The sequence below is a fragment of the Strigops habroptila genome, chromosome 12 (genome assembly GCF_004027225.2).
Source record: "Strigops habroptila isolate Jane chromosome 12, bStrHab1.2.pri, whole genome shotgun sequence".
NCBI lineage: Eukaryota > Metazoa > Chordata > Aves > Psittaciformes > Psittacidae > Strigops > Strigops habroptila.
In genome coordinates this window covers 3018325-3032011 of record NC_044288.2, presented here as the reverse complement: position 1 = coordinate 3032011, position 13687 = coordinate 3018325, and the positions used below count along the sequence as shown (strand labels likewise).

The following is a 13687-nucleotide window of genomic DNA, read 5'->3' as shown; positions in this document are numbered from 1 at the left end:
GCTGCCCTCCCTCTTCCCTCGGCCCTGCGGCCCTTGGGCGGTGCCTGGACCCGCAGCACGGCGACCCCGCAGCCGCCTCCTCTGGGGTGGTGGTGCCGGGGCAGCAGCGGGGCTCGGAGGGAGGAAAAGCCGCCGAGCATCATCCCCCTGCAGAGCCCTCATCCCATCACACGCGGCTCCAGGGCCGGGAGCATCCGCTGGCCAGAGGCGAGGCAGCATCCACCAGGCTTTGGGTCTATGCTCCTGGAGGGCTCAAACCCAGCAGAGCTGACAGGGTCTGGCCCCAAACCGCCACCCACCCTGCTCGCCTTTGTTCTTCCTTCGCAGCACACCTTCAGGGGGATCGGAGCGTGCACATCTTCCAAGGAACAACTGGGATGCTGCTTTTCCAGCGCTTTAGAAACCTCCTGCTGAAATGCCACCAGCAGAAGGACTCAGGAACACTTTGCCGCTTTCCCCTTCCATGATTTCTTAAACTGAGGATTAAGAAACCAGGATTAATCCTGGGTTTTATAAGGAAGCATCTCCTAAACCAGCCCCTCACACTGTCAGGTGTCAGAGCAGCTCTGCACCGGATCCAGGGGGCTGCAAATCTAACAGATAGATTAATGTGCAAGTGTCGCCTTGGCCATGGTCTAACCAAGGGCCCATCCCATGCGCTGCCGGGACCAGCCTTTTCCTTCATCCTCCATAGTGGGAATTCCTCTCCCTCCCTGTGCTTGGCTTCCATGAATCCAAAATCCATGCAGGGGGGTCACCAAGCGATGCTCTGAAGCAAGGGGCCTGGGAGGGGTGGTTGAACCCAGGCTGGACCAGTCACTGTTTGAAACACGGGGACCTCTGCATTTATTCTACCCTATCTCCAGCATCTCCAGGTCCTCACCAAGAGCCTGAGATCCCATCACCCTCATCCCATGGGGAGAAGTGTCCTGTGCTCCTGCGGGTTATCTGGATGCATAAGGGGGGCACCGGACCCACGTCCAGCATCAAGCTTGTGGGTTCCTTTGGGATTTAAGGACAGCAGAAACCCAAAGCACAGGGACTGGTTTCACCCCATGGGTCAAAACAAGGCCCAAGCACCCCACAGCATCTCCTTGGCAACGGCGGGGCAGATCTGCTCAGCTGAGCCTGCCTGGCCAGCTCCTAAAAATGCCAGGAAAAGGCAAAATGCCCTATTGTAAAACCACAAAACCCAATCCAATGGCTCTCTCCTTCATGAGGAATCAATTGCACATTAAAAAAGGTCAATAACAACGTGTCAAGTGCATCCCTAGAAGGCGAGGAGATAACTTCATCTGCCCACGGGTGGGAAACGGGCTCAACAGCTTGGCTTTTGTTCCCTTTTCTTTTGCAAGGAAACACCCCAATGACCAAAATTACGGAGGGAAGGGGAAGAGGGAATGAAATCATGGACAGGTTATTCATTCGTGGGGATGGGAAGGAAGATACGTGCCTTGATGTGCACCCAGAGCTGCTGCCAGCCTCAGTTTCCCCATCACCCATTGCAGTGGTGATGCTGGAGCTCATCCCAAACCCTGCATCCCTGCCCTCCAGGAGCCTGGGTACAGCTTCAGCCCCCATCCCCTTCCTTTTGGATGGGGATAGGAGAGGAGCCATGTCCCCGTGGGGCTGAGCCTCTGCTTTGCTGCCACCCCACATCCCATGGGGGGGTGACAGGAGATGTCCCCCATGGCCACCACAGAGTCCACCAGCCATGGGGACATCCTCATGCTTGGCTTTGCATGGCAGCAGAGGACATCTCTGCTCTGGAAGCAAACCAGGACCAGCAGTGGGGCTGAAGGCAGCCTGGCCAAGCTCTCCAACCCCAGGGCAGGAGGAGGCAGGCGGGATCGCTTCCCCAGCTACAGAAAATCATCTCCTTCCGTCAAAAAAGGGCTGTTTTAAGTATGAAAAATCACCTGGATCCTTATGCCAGAGGGAGATCTCTCTGCCAGGGCTGCAAACAGAACACATGGAAACAAGGGGATTTCACTCAATCGATATTTTTACCCCAAAATGTCCATTTTTTGCTCAAGAAAAGCAACAAGAGGATTGGGTTTTTTTCCCCCTCTCAAAAAATTCATCAGCAGCAGGTTCTGCTGCCCTTCCTCAGCTGAAGGCAGGGAAAGCTGCCCATGGAACAGGACCTGGGGGTGCTGGTTGATGGAGCTGAACAGGAGCAGCTTGTGCCCAGGCAGCCAAGAAGCCACCAGCATCCTGGCCCAAATCAGCACCAGTGCGGCAGCAGGGCCAGGGCAGGGATCATCCCCCTGTGCTGGGCACTGGTGAGGCTGCACCTCGAATCCTGTGTCAGTTCTGAGCCCCTCACTGCAGGAGGACATTGAGGTGCTGGAGCGGGGCCAGAGAAGGGCACTGGAGCTGGTGCAGGGCCTGGAGCACAAGTGTGATGAGGAACGGCTGAGGGACCTGGGGGGGTTTAGTCTGGAGAAGAGAAGGCTCAGGGAGGGCCTTATTGCTCTCTACAACTGCCTGACAGGAGGATGGAGCCAGGAGGGGGCTGGTCTCTGCCCCCAAGGAACAAGGGATGGGACAAGAAGAAACGGCCTCAAGCTGCACCAGGGGAGGTTTAGATGGAGATCAGTGATGGAGACCCCAAATCTGGGCATCGGTCTCATGCCAGTGCAGCCGGTCACCAGCCCTCACCCAGCACCTGTGCTGAACCCATCCTCATCCTCACTTCACCTGGGAACAGCCCCAACCCACAGCAACACCGAGGCCGAGGGATCCCTCGTGTCACCCCGTGTGGGGCACCCTCCAGCTCCCAGCCACAGGAGAAGGACCACGATGGAGCAAAGCAAACCCAAGCGACTTCCCCAGCAGCAAAGACCCCTCTCTTTAACCAATTCCTCCCCAGATTTTAAACCTCATGAGCCCCCAGGCTGCAAATTCCCCTCAGCTCCGCGGATCCCTGTTAATGGATCCCTGTTCCTCTGGCTCGTGTTGAATTGATAGAGGAATTAAAGTGCATTCACACCGTTCTCCCTCCGTTGTCATCTTCTCTGGGTGTCTAGCGAGGAGCCTGGCACGTTACAGGATCCATCAGCACTGAGCCTTTGTAGCTGGCAAAACTCATAATTAACCAAATACTCCTATTCACTTCTTCTTGTAATTTAATTCGTTCCCCCATTAAATAGACACTAAAGTATCATCTATTCCCCAACAGAGCAAATCATTGTTTTCTATGCTCTCAGAAGTTAGCGCTTCTTGTAACTCTCCCCATCCATCAGGAGCCCCCAAGCAGCAGGAGGAGAAGGTGGGCAAGGGCTGGAGGAAGGACAGGGAGGTAAGGAAAGGGGGTGACAGGGCCAGGGGTGCCCCTTGGCTGAGCCAGGACCTCGCAGTGATGCTCCTGTTGTGCCCAGCATGGAGGTTATCAGCACTCAGTGCAGGATCAGCCCGCTCCGGGTACCACATCTGCATCCTGGTGATGCTGGTGTTGCTGAAGGGTCAAGGATGGGGATGAGGATGTAGGGGGGTCCCTGCCAGCTCCCCCAGTCCCCATGGAAAGCCAGGGAAGCAGCAGGCAGCCCCCTGCTAGGGAAGCTTTGTCACACAGAGGCCATTTATCTGGATCCCAGGAATGATTTAATTTACAGGGGAAATCTCTCAAGCAAAGACCTCCCTGGGAGGAATGAACCTGTTTAAGAAAACAATTTTCTCTGTGCTTGGATTATGCCTTTAACGCTTTGCTGCTGCCATGCCCCGGAGCTGGAGCGGCTCCGGTGTGGGATGGGAGCCAAGAGGGGCTCAGGGCAGGGATTGGGAATAAGGGTGGGAAAAGCAGCCCCAAAGCCTGTCCTAGAGCTGTGGTACCTGGTACAGAGCATCACCCTGACCCCAAGGCCTGGTGTCCAGGGGATGTACACGTGGGTACATGTATGAATGTGCACATGCAGGTGAGTGTGCATGGATACATACATGTTTGCATCTGTGTGCACAGATACATGCATGTTTGCATCTGTGTACACGGATACATGCATGTTTGCATCTGTGTGCACGTGTGTGCTTGTGTATGCACGTATGTGTGCTGGGCTGCACCCCCAGAGCGTGAGCAGCAGGTCAGGGAGGGGATCCTGTCCCTCTGCTGCGCTCTGGGGAGACCCCCCCTGCAGTCCTGATCCAGCTCTGGGGCAACAGCACAAGAGGGACGTGGAGCTGCTGGAGCGAGGCCAGAGGAGGCCCCGGAGCTGCTGCGAGGGCTGGAGCAGCTCTGCTCTGGAGCCAGGCTGAGAGAGCTGGGCTGGGGCAGCCTGGAGAAGAGAAGGCTCCTGAAGGGGAGACCTTAGAGCAGCTCCAGTGCCTAAAGGGGCTCCAGGAAACCTGGAGAGGGGCTTTGGACAAGGGCCTGTAGGGACAGGCCAAGGGGAATGGCTTTAACCTGCCAGAGGGGAGACTGAGATGAGCTCTGAGGCAGTTCTTCCCTGTGAGGGTCTCTTCCAACCCAAACCACGCTGTGGTTCTATGGAGTTAACATCTGTGGTTTCCCTGGGTTATACACAAGTGCTTGATTTAGTGTTGGACAGTAAAGAGTAAACCAACAACAATAAATCCCCCACACACAGTTCTTGCAAAAAGCCATCTATTTCAGTTTTCACTGTATAAAAAACACCCAAGAGAAACAGGACAGGGAATATACAAACCACGTGTGGACCTTGAACAATTTTTACCAATTTCTAATGATCTGGAGGAAGGGTTTAATCGTCTGTGGTACAGCCAAAACCAAATTCCTTTCAATTCCTACTTTTCCTTCCTCTCCCAGAGAAGGGAGGTTGGAAAGAAGCTGTACAGTGACACTGCAGCCTGTGGAGGGCAGCTTGTCACATCGAGCTGCTTCAATGTGTTCCCAGTGCCATGAGTGTGAGGGGGTCTGGCACCAGCAAGAGGCAAAGTCAATCCCACCTCTGTAAACCAAGGATCCTGAGGGCACGGATCCCATCTCCTTGTTGGCTTCACTGGATCTCCCCCATGTACAGCCTTTTGTCACTGGATGCAGAGAGAACTGAGGGAAAGAGAGGGGAAAGGAGGGATATGTCAAACACAACGCTTTGGGATCACCACAAAACACATGGAGTTGGAACTGAACCTGTTTCACTTGCTGCTTGTGAGCCAGGAAGCCAAAATTCACTTGCTCCCCAAAACCACTTCATGGCATTGCTCCTCTGACCCACTGCACACCATGGGTGCTGTTCCCCCAGCCCAAGACAGGCACAACCACACACTGCCTGCAATTAAAACAGTAAAGAGAGGTGTGGGAACACGCTGTAGCGCTCTGGAGCATCCCAAGGGAGCCGTTTTCCCTGCAGAGAGCATCCCGGCTGTGGCAGGGCGCTGCCGGGGACCCGCAGGCCGCTAGAGGGCACAGGCTGCCCAGGGAAGCCTCGATGGTGGTGGCCGTGATCCAGAACAAGGTAAAGGCAGCTCCAACGCACCTCCTGCACCCCGAAAAGGCTCTTCAGGGGATTCAATACACAAGAAACAGCCAGAAGCACCACTCTTGACACTGATAACGGCTTCATCTGAGCCCAGGTGGGTTTGGTGGGTTTCTATGTGAACTCACAGGCTGGTGTGTGTCAGCTGAGCACAGGATCACAGACTGGTTTGGGTTGGAAGGGAGCTTAAAGCAACCTGCTCTAGTGGAAGGTGTCCCTGCCTATGGCGGGGGGGGGTTGGAAGTGGATGAGCTTTAAGATCCCTTCCAACACAAACCACTCTGTTATTCCATGGAATCTGCCTGATACTCAGGGCCACGAGCAGTTGTGGGGCTGTTTCCCAGAGGATCAGCAGTTCAACCAGCCCTGGAACCATCGGCCCATCTGGCTTCAGGTGGAGAGCACTTACTAATGGGTTCCTCTGGATGGAAAGCCAGCTCGTTCACTGACCCAGCGTGGCCTGGCAGCTTGTACAGAATCCTCCTGGATGTGGTGTCCCACACGTAGACAAACCTACAAGAGAGGCATTGTGAGTGCATGGAGGAGGGAAAGCAACTGCCCCCCTCCAATGGCTCATCCCTGCAGCGGCGCAGCACGCGGCCTGACACAGATCCAGCTCCAGGGGAGGGTTAGATGGAGATGAGGAACAATTCCTTCCCCAGAGGGTGCTCAGGCATTGGAACAGGCTGCCCAGGGCAGTGCTGGAGTCACCATCCCTGCAAGTGTTCACACCCCGTGTAGGCAAGGCCCTCAGTGCCATGGGTTAGTGGTGGCCTTGGCAGTGCTGGGAATGGTTGGACTGGATGATCTTCAAGGTCTTTTCCAACCTGGTTGATTCTGTGGTTCTAATCACTGGGGAGTTACTTTGCACACAGACAAATGACCCATTTATTTAACCTTGCTTTGCTTTCCCTTCTCGAAACCCAACTAAAAAGCTCAGAGATGGCAGAAAGATTTGCACAGCCTTGTCTAACCTGCCCCGGGACCTGGCTGCCTGCTCTTCCCCATGGAACAGCACCACAAAGCTGCTGTCAGACCTCACAGCTACCCCAGCATCTGCAGAACTAACCCCAGGGCCCAAAGCTTGGAGGGACACAGGCGTCCCCTTCACCATGTGCTGCAAAGGAGTCACAGCTCAGCCACTTGCTCTGACAGCTGCCCCCCTAGATCTGGCCAGTGAGAGCTAAAGTTCTCCCTCTCCTCTGTCAGGAACTCATTAATCTGCTGATTACTGCTCCAAGCCCTGGCCTCCAGCCTGCAGGAATTCCTGTCTCCATGGCACTGAGGGTGCATCTGGATTTGCTCCAGTGGCAGTTGGTATCCTTCACAGCGACCTTCAGTGGCTGGCATGGACCCTCTGCTGCCTTCCTCCCTCTGCCCCTTCCACTCCTCAGCTGCCTTAGTTTACAGAACATCTCATTTTAAAGTCCAATATGTGCTAATTCAGCCAGATCTTTAGTTCTTCTTACCCATGAATTGAAGTAAGGATCAAGAGTGACCCTTGGAACACAACTGGTGCCTCCTGCAAGCTGCCACACAGCAGTTTAACTGGTATTTGTGGTCCTCAGCTGTATAACCCCCACATTACACACACTTCCCAGACTCCCTGTGTCCTGAAGAGTCTCACAAGCACCTGGGTCCTAGTCCCCATCAACCACACTCCTGTCATCTGCTGGTCCTGGGGTGAGATCCCATGGCTGAACGTAAGCAGTAAAGCCAATCTCTAGTCAGCTTTTGACAAGAAGAAGATGATTTTACAACTATGTGGTGCTCCTCCACTGCCACAAAGGCAAGAGAAACACATCACTGTAGTAATGAGGGCAGACAACATGATCCAACTCATCCCAGGAGTGCCTGGGTTCATGGTAACAGGGAAGGCAGCAGCAACTCACCTGTCAGCCGAGCCCCCCGCGATTTTACTCCCATCCGGGGACCAAGAGCACCTCAGAAGGTTCTAGAATGAAAGAGCAAGCACAGATCTGGTTCCAAAGGAAGATTTAGTCTTCCCCTTCTACTCGAGTTAAAATCACCACGAGACTTTCAACTTCATGAGCAGCACTTTAATGATGCCCCTTTGGAAGATGAGCTGGTAAAACAGATCTTAGTTTATGGCTGGCAACATCCAGTGCCTTATTCTGTTACACGAAGTAGGTAGTAAATGTAGAAAATACTTAATTTACAGCTAATTACAGTGAAGTGAGCAAAGAAATCTGGTTACTGCAGCTTTAAGTGGAATCCCACTTTGTGCATTCATCTTTCTTTGAGTTCTTATTAAAGCCTTTCTGGTTTAAACCTGAAGAAACAAGTTGGAGAGCAGTGAATAGCAGCAGCACCTCACACACACCACGTGCTGCTCTGCAGGACACTCACCTTCTCAAAGTTGTGCACGTTGCCCTGGAAGATCTTCACACATCTCTCCTTAGGGGCGAAGGGCCGCACGTCCCAGATGCGAACTGTAACACAGAGCTCACAGTCACCAGCTGGAGGGGGCAAAGGGGAGCCTCAGGAATGTTCCTTTCCCCAAGACATGCTGCTGATGAGCAAAGCTCCTTGTTCTCTCCATAGAACATAGAATTCCAGCCTGGTTTGGGTTGGAAGGGAGCTTAAAGCTCCTCCAGCTCCAACCCCTGCCACAGGCAGGGACACCTTCCACTAGAGCAGGTTGCTCCAAGCCCCTGTGTCCAACCTGGCCTTGAACACTGCCAGGGATGGGGCAGCCACAGCTTCTCTGGGCACCCTGTGCCAGCGCCTCAGCACCCTCATAGTGAAATTTTAACACCAGAAGCAAAGGGAAACCAGCAGCTTCCCCCTGCAAAAAGCTCTGGTGTGGAAGGTAAAACACAGACATTTATCATCACACCAAGAGGAGGGAGAAAATCCAAACTATTACACAAATGAGGCACCATCTCCTCTCAGGAACCTTCTCTTTGTTCTAACACTCCATGACCACGGTGCTGATCAGCTTCACTGAGCACCCCGCAGGAGACAGTTGGGAATCTGCTGTCATTCCTGCTGCAGGGACAGAGCCAAACCTCCCTGACAAGAGCCAGGCTGAGGCTGTGTTCAACTGTCTGTGCAAACGTGTGCCACAGAGTGTCCTCCCTGCCCTTTGGAGCTGTGACAAACCCTCCACTGCAGCTGCTCCCTCCCTGCAAAGGACACGACTGTCACTGGTGTAACAAGAATTCCAGCTTTATCCCTGGAGCCAGACTCCCTTTGCCTTATCCCCACGGCTGGTTTCTACATCCCCCAAGTTGAGCTGTTCCTAAACGTGGTGCAAAGCTGGTGCAAGAGGGCAGCACTTGGCTGCTGTGTAAGATGTACAGGTAGGATGTACCTGTGTTGTCCATGGCGTTGGAGAGCAGGTAGGAACCTTCTGAGCTCAAGCTGAGGCCTGTCACCGAGTCCGTGTGTCCTCTCATGGTGTAAGTGAGCTTGTTCTGGCGCAGGTCCCACACCTTCACACACAACAGAGCCACAGGTTAGCAACGAGACAGCCAGGACTGTTGGAACTGCTGGTTCCAAAGTATTCCAAGCTATCAATCACAGGTGACAACACCACCTTTGGATTCCAGCTGCTGGGGTCTGAAGGGCTAAAAGAAGAGAGTTTTATGTGTGCAGTAGGAAAAGTGGAATTCATCCCTTAGGACATGTTCGACCACCAAGGAGTAAATGTCAGCAGCCCCACACATGCAGGAATCCATCTCCACCTGGCTAGAGCTCCCCCAGCTCCCAAATTCCAAACTGCTGGCACAGAGCAGTGCTTTAACCCCCCAAATTCCACGCTGATCTCCCCCAAAGTGGGGCAGTGGGAGCAGTTCTCCTCCTGATGCCACACTCAGTGATGACTCTGTGACAAGCACATGCTCCCCACACCGAGGTGAGGCTGGAGCCTGAGGCTAAAGGGCCAGGAAGACAGATTGAACCCTGCAGCTATCAGGAGAATCTCAGTCACCAGCTGAATGAAACCCTGAGCTGGCTCTTAAATAAGAACTTTCCACCCTAGCAGGTGACAAAAGTGAGCTGTAAACTGGAGCAGAGGCCACAGAGTGTGGATGTGTCACCACACGTTCTTTAGTTTACCTCATATATGGCTCTAGAGCCCCCCAGGACAGGCAGAGGCTGCCAGAAGAGCAGCATTCCATGTCTGCTCCAGCGGGTGACAACAGCACTGGGACACCTGGCCAGGAATGCCAGGGCAAAGAGCCCTGGAGCAATTCCCTCAGAGCTTATTGGCCTTAAATCAACAGGGAGGTCAGACACAGCAGGTCCACGTGGTTCTGGTGACTGTAAAATTAAGCAGCTGCCTTCCCCCATTTGAGAAATGGAAGATGGGATGGGATGGAAAAGGTGTGTGTGGCTGGAAAAGCACACGAGGATTAAGGGATACCTTAATGTCGTTGTCGATGCCTCCGGAGATGATCTGATCACTGGTGTCATTGAATGTCACAGCCAGGACCTGGTAGGTGTTCTGGAATGTCTGGACAGCAGCTTTTTTCCTGATATCCCACAGCTGAAAAGACACAGCACTTGTAAGGAAAGTGGCCCGGAGATATTTAATGGCAAAATGACAGGTAGTTGCATGGATACATAGAATGGTTTGGGTTGGAAAGGACCTTAAGATCATCCAATTCCAACCCCCTGCCACATGTAGCAGAGGCTCAAAGTGCTCTCCTGAAATTCCCTTGGTAGATCTCAGGAGGTCTCTGTAACCCCCCAAGAATTACAGCAACAAAGGAGCAATCGAATTTGATTTCACTGTTTTCATTTCTGAACACTAAGTTCTTAGCTAATGGAATGAGAACAGTGATGAAAAGCAGGATGTAGCCCACTTAAATACGAAAAACCCCCCAAATTCTTTCAGAGATCCCATCTTTCAGCCCCATCTCCTCCCGGCACACACTGACCTTCACTGTCCCATCATCACTGCCCGTGCAGACGAGCTGGGGCCCTCGCCTCGCTGGGTAACAGGAGTTCACAAAGGACGTGTGGCCCTTCAGCCTCTTCACCCTCTCTCCAGTCTCACTGTCCCACACGGCCACGGTTTTGTCTGTGGATGCTGAGAAGAGCATGCTGCAAAGGAGAGGCGCCGTGAGGATCCCAATTTCAGGAACACTTCTCCTCTCCCACCTTTTTAACTCTCAAGTTGTGTGATTCCAGGTGGGAAGAGGCCATGGAGAAGAGTCTCCTCCATACCCCAAGACAAAGGTGGTGTTTCAGAGGAGGCTGACTGATGGTGGGGCAGCTACACTGGAGGCACCCCCACTTCTAGATACGTAGAAATTGGTTTTCTGTGTTCTCAAACAATACCTGGAAGGGAAAACTGAGTGGCAAGAGCTCAGATCCAACAGTGGAATGGCCTTTTAAGCTAACAAATATCCTCTGAACACCAAGACTGGACTGTTTCAGGCTTATACAAACATCTCACTCACGTTCTTCCCCTCCCCAATGTCTCCCAGATGACCAACATGAACTTTCCTCTGCTCCTCCAGACCCAAACCAAGGGCACTCATGGGGCACATCCTTTGCTCAAGCCCAAGCTGGCAGCATTCCTTACCTGGGAAAGCCACACCACAAGCACTGGCCGTATGAGGACCAAGCAGGCGATGTGGTGGGACTCCAGCCAGCAGAAAGCACCTTCAGAGGGAGCTGGGAGTGAGGCCAAGTGCCACCAGCACCAGCTTACCTGCCATCAGTGTTGTAGTGCAGCTCCATGACGGCCCCGCTGTGTCCCTTCAGGGTGGCGTAGTTATCACAGTCCCCGTAGACATTCCATAGCACTGGGGGAAAGGGAGGGAATTGGGAAGACCAGGCAACATGGAAACAGCTCCCTGCTGTGAGGGGCTGGTCTCCAGGCATGCAGCAAAATGAGCTCTGGATCATCAGCACAATCATCACCAACAGGGATGAGCAGCAACAAAGAGGCATCGTGTGAGTCTCAGAAGGACAGAGCTGATTTGATTTATGGGTTTAGATCAAGCTGAATTTAGGAAGAAAATAATCTTCACCTCAGCAACCCACAGCATTAAAGAGTGTGTTTCTGCAGGGTGCTGCAGTCACAGGCTGGGGCACACCAGGCTAAGACCAGCCCCTTCCAAGTGTCCTGGTTTTGGCTGGGATAGAGAATCAAAGAATGGTTTGTGCTGGAAGGGACCTTAAAGCTCATCCAGCTCCAACCCCCTGCCACGGGCAGGGACACCTTCCACTAGAGCAGGTTGCTCCAAGCCCCTGTGTCCAACCTGGCCTTGAACACTGCCAGGGATGGGGCAGCCACAGCTTCTCTGGGCACCCTGTGCCAGCACCTCAGCACCCTCACAGGGAAGAGCTTCTGCCTCATCTCAATCTCCCCTCTGGCAGGTTAAAGCCATTCCCCTTGTCCTGTCCCTACAGGCCCTTGGCCAAAGCCCCTCTCTAGGTTACTGGAGCCCCTTTAGGCACTGGAGCTGCTCTAAGGTCTCCCCTTCAGGAGCCTTCTCTTCTCCAGGCTGCCCCAGCCCAGCTCTCTCAGCCTGGCTCCAGAGCAGAGCTGCTCCAGCCCTCGCAGCAGCTCCGGGGCCTCCTCTGGCCTCGCTCCAGCAGCTCCACGTCCCTCTTGTGCTGTTGCCCCAGAGCTGGATCAGGGCTGCAGGGGGGGTCTCCCCAGAGCGCAGCAGAGGGGCAGGATCCCCTCCCTGAGCTGCTGCTCCCGCTCCTTTCTCACAGCCCTAAGGTGCAGCTCAGGACCCAGCAAGCTGAGGGCTCTCTCCCAGCAGCCTGATGGACAAGCCCCAGCCCCACACAGCCGGCACTGGCTGGGACCCCGGTGCCTGGTACTCACGGATGAGCCTGTCGAAGCCAGCAGAGGCGAGTGTGTTGCCATTAGGGTGGAACTTGCAGCAATACACCTCCCCCTCGTGCCCCGAGAGCAACATGATGGGTGCCTGCAGTGAGGAGCAGCGCGGGGGGCCCTGCGGAGGCAACGGGGAGAGGGGGATAAGAATCACAGAATCAACTGGGTTGGAAAAGACCTTTAAGATCATCAAGTCCAACCGTTCCCAGCACTGCCAAGGCCACCACTAACCCATGGCACTGAGGCCTCGGCTACACGGGGTGTGAACACTTGCAGGGACGGTGACTCCAGCCCTGCCCTGGGCAGCCTGTTCCAATGCCTGAGCACCCTCTGGGGAAGGAATTGTTCCTCAGCTCCATCTAAACCTCCCCTGGCGCAGCTTGAGGCTGTTTCCTCTTGTCCCATCCCTTGTTCCTTGGGAGCAGAGACCAGCCCCCTCCTGGCTCCATCCTCCTGTCAGGCAGTTGCAGAGAGCGAGAAGGTCCCCCTGAGCCTTCTCTTCTCCAGACTAAGCCCCCCCAGGTCCCTCAGCCGTTCCTCATCACACTTGTGCTCCAAGCCCTGCACCAGCTCCAGTGCCCTTCTCTGGCCCCGCTCCAGCACCTCAATGTCTCTCTTGCACTGAGGGGCCCAGAACTGACACAGGATTCGAGGTGCAGCCTCACCAGTGCCCAGCACAGGGGGACAGTCACTGCCCTGGCCCTGCTGCCGCCCTGGTGCTGAGCCAGGCCAGGATGCTGGGGGCTTCTTGGCTGCCGGGGCACAAGCTGCTCCTGTTCAGCTCCATCACCCAGCTCCTGCTCCATGCGCAGCCTCCAGCCGCTATTCCCAACCCTGGAGCGCTCCATCCCCACCGGGCACCGCCGCACCGCCCTCCCCACCCCCGGGCTCCTTTCCCCGCCGTTCTCCCCTCCCAGCTCCCCCAACCCCGCCGTACCGCCTGCAGCAGCGCCCCGGGAGGGGGCTGACCTCCTCCTCCTCCGCCGCCGCCCCCCGCGCCCGGCGGCCCCGGCAGCTCATGACGGGGCCTCTTGGCGGGCACAGGCACGACCGGGAGGTCGGTGCCGGGCGGGGGGGAGGCGCCGGGCGCGGTGCCGGGGGCCGCGGTGGGGCCGGGGCCGCCCACCGGGACCTTCCGCTTCTGCTGCTCGATCATCGCCGCCCGCTCCCGCCCGCCGCGTCCTGCGCTGCTATTGGCCAGCGGCGCCGCATCTCGCCGCGTTGATTGGTGGAGCGCGGCAGGATGGCCCGCCCCCTCCCTCCATGTTGGATCCGGCGCGCTGGTGACGGCAGAGGGTTGAGGGGCGGGCCGCGAGCGGATTGGTTGAATGATACCGGGAGGCTTAACATGTGTAGCGCTGACTGGGTAAGGGTTGACACCCGGTAGCATTGCGCACGGTGATTGGAA

The 13687-nt window shown here is 55.2% G+C and overlaps 1 protein-coding gene across 1 annotated transcript; it reads right to left on the bottom strand.

Annotated features, from left to right (window-relative positions):
* Window positions 1-4583: 4583 nt before the first annotated feature.
* SNRNP40 (small nuclear ribonucleoprotein U5 subunit 40) lies at window positions 4584-13513 on the bottom strand. The gene is made up of 10 exons (XM_030504506.1): window positions 13217-13513; window positions 12268-12397; window positions 11137-11230; window positions 10358-10523; window positions 9841-9963; window positions 8788-8908; window positions 7821-7903; window positions 7343-7404; window positions 5860-5963; window positions 4584-5020 (listed from the first exon to the last, which is right to left on the bottom strand). The coding sequence occupies exons 1-10, from the start codon at window positions 13433-13435 to the stop codon at window positions 4971-4973; spliced, it is 1152 nt and encodes a 383-aa protein (XP_030360366.1). The 5' UTR covers window positions 13436-13513; the 3' UTR covers window positions 4584-4970.
* Between the last annotated feature and the right edge of the window lie 174 nt (window positions 13514-13687).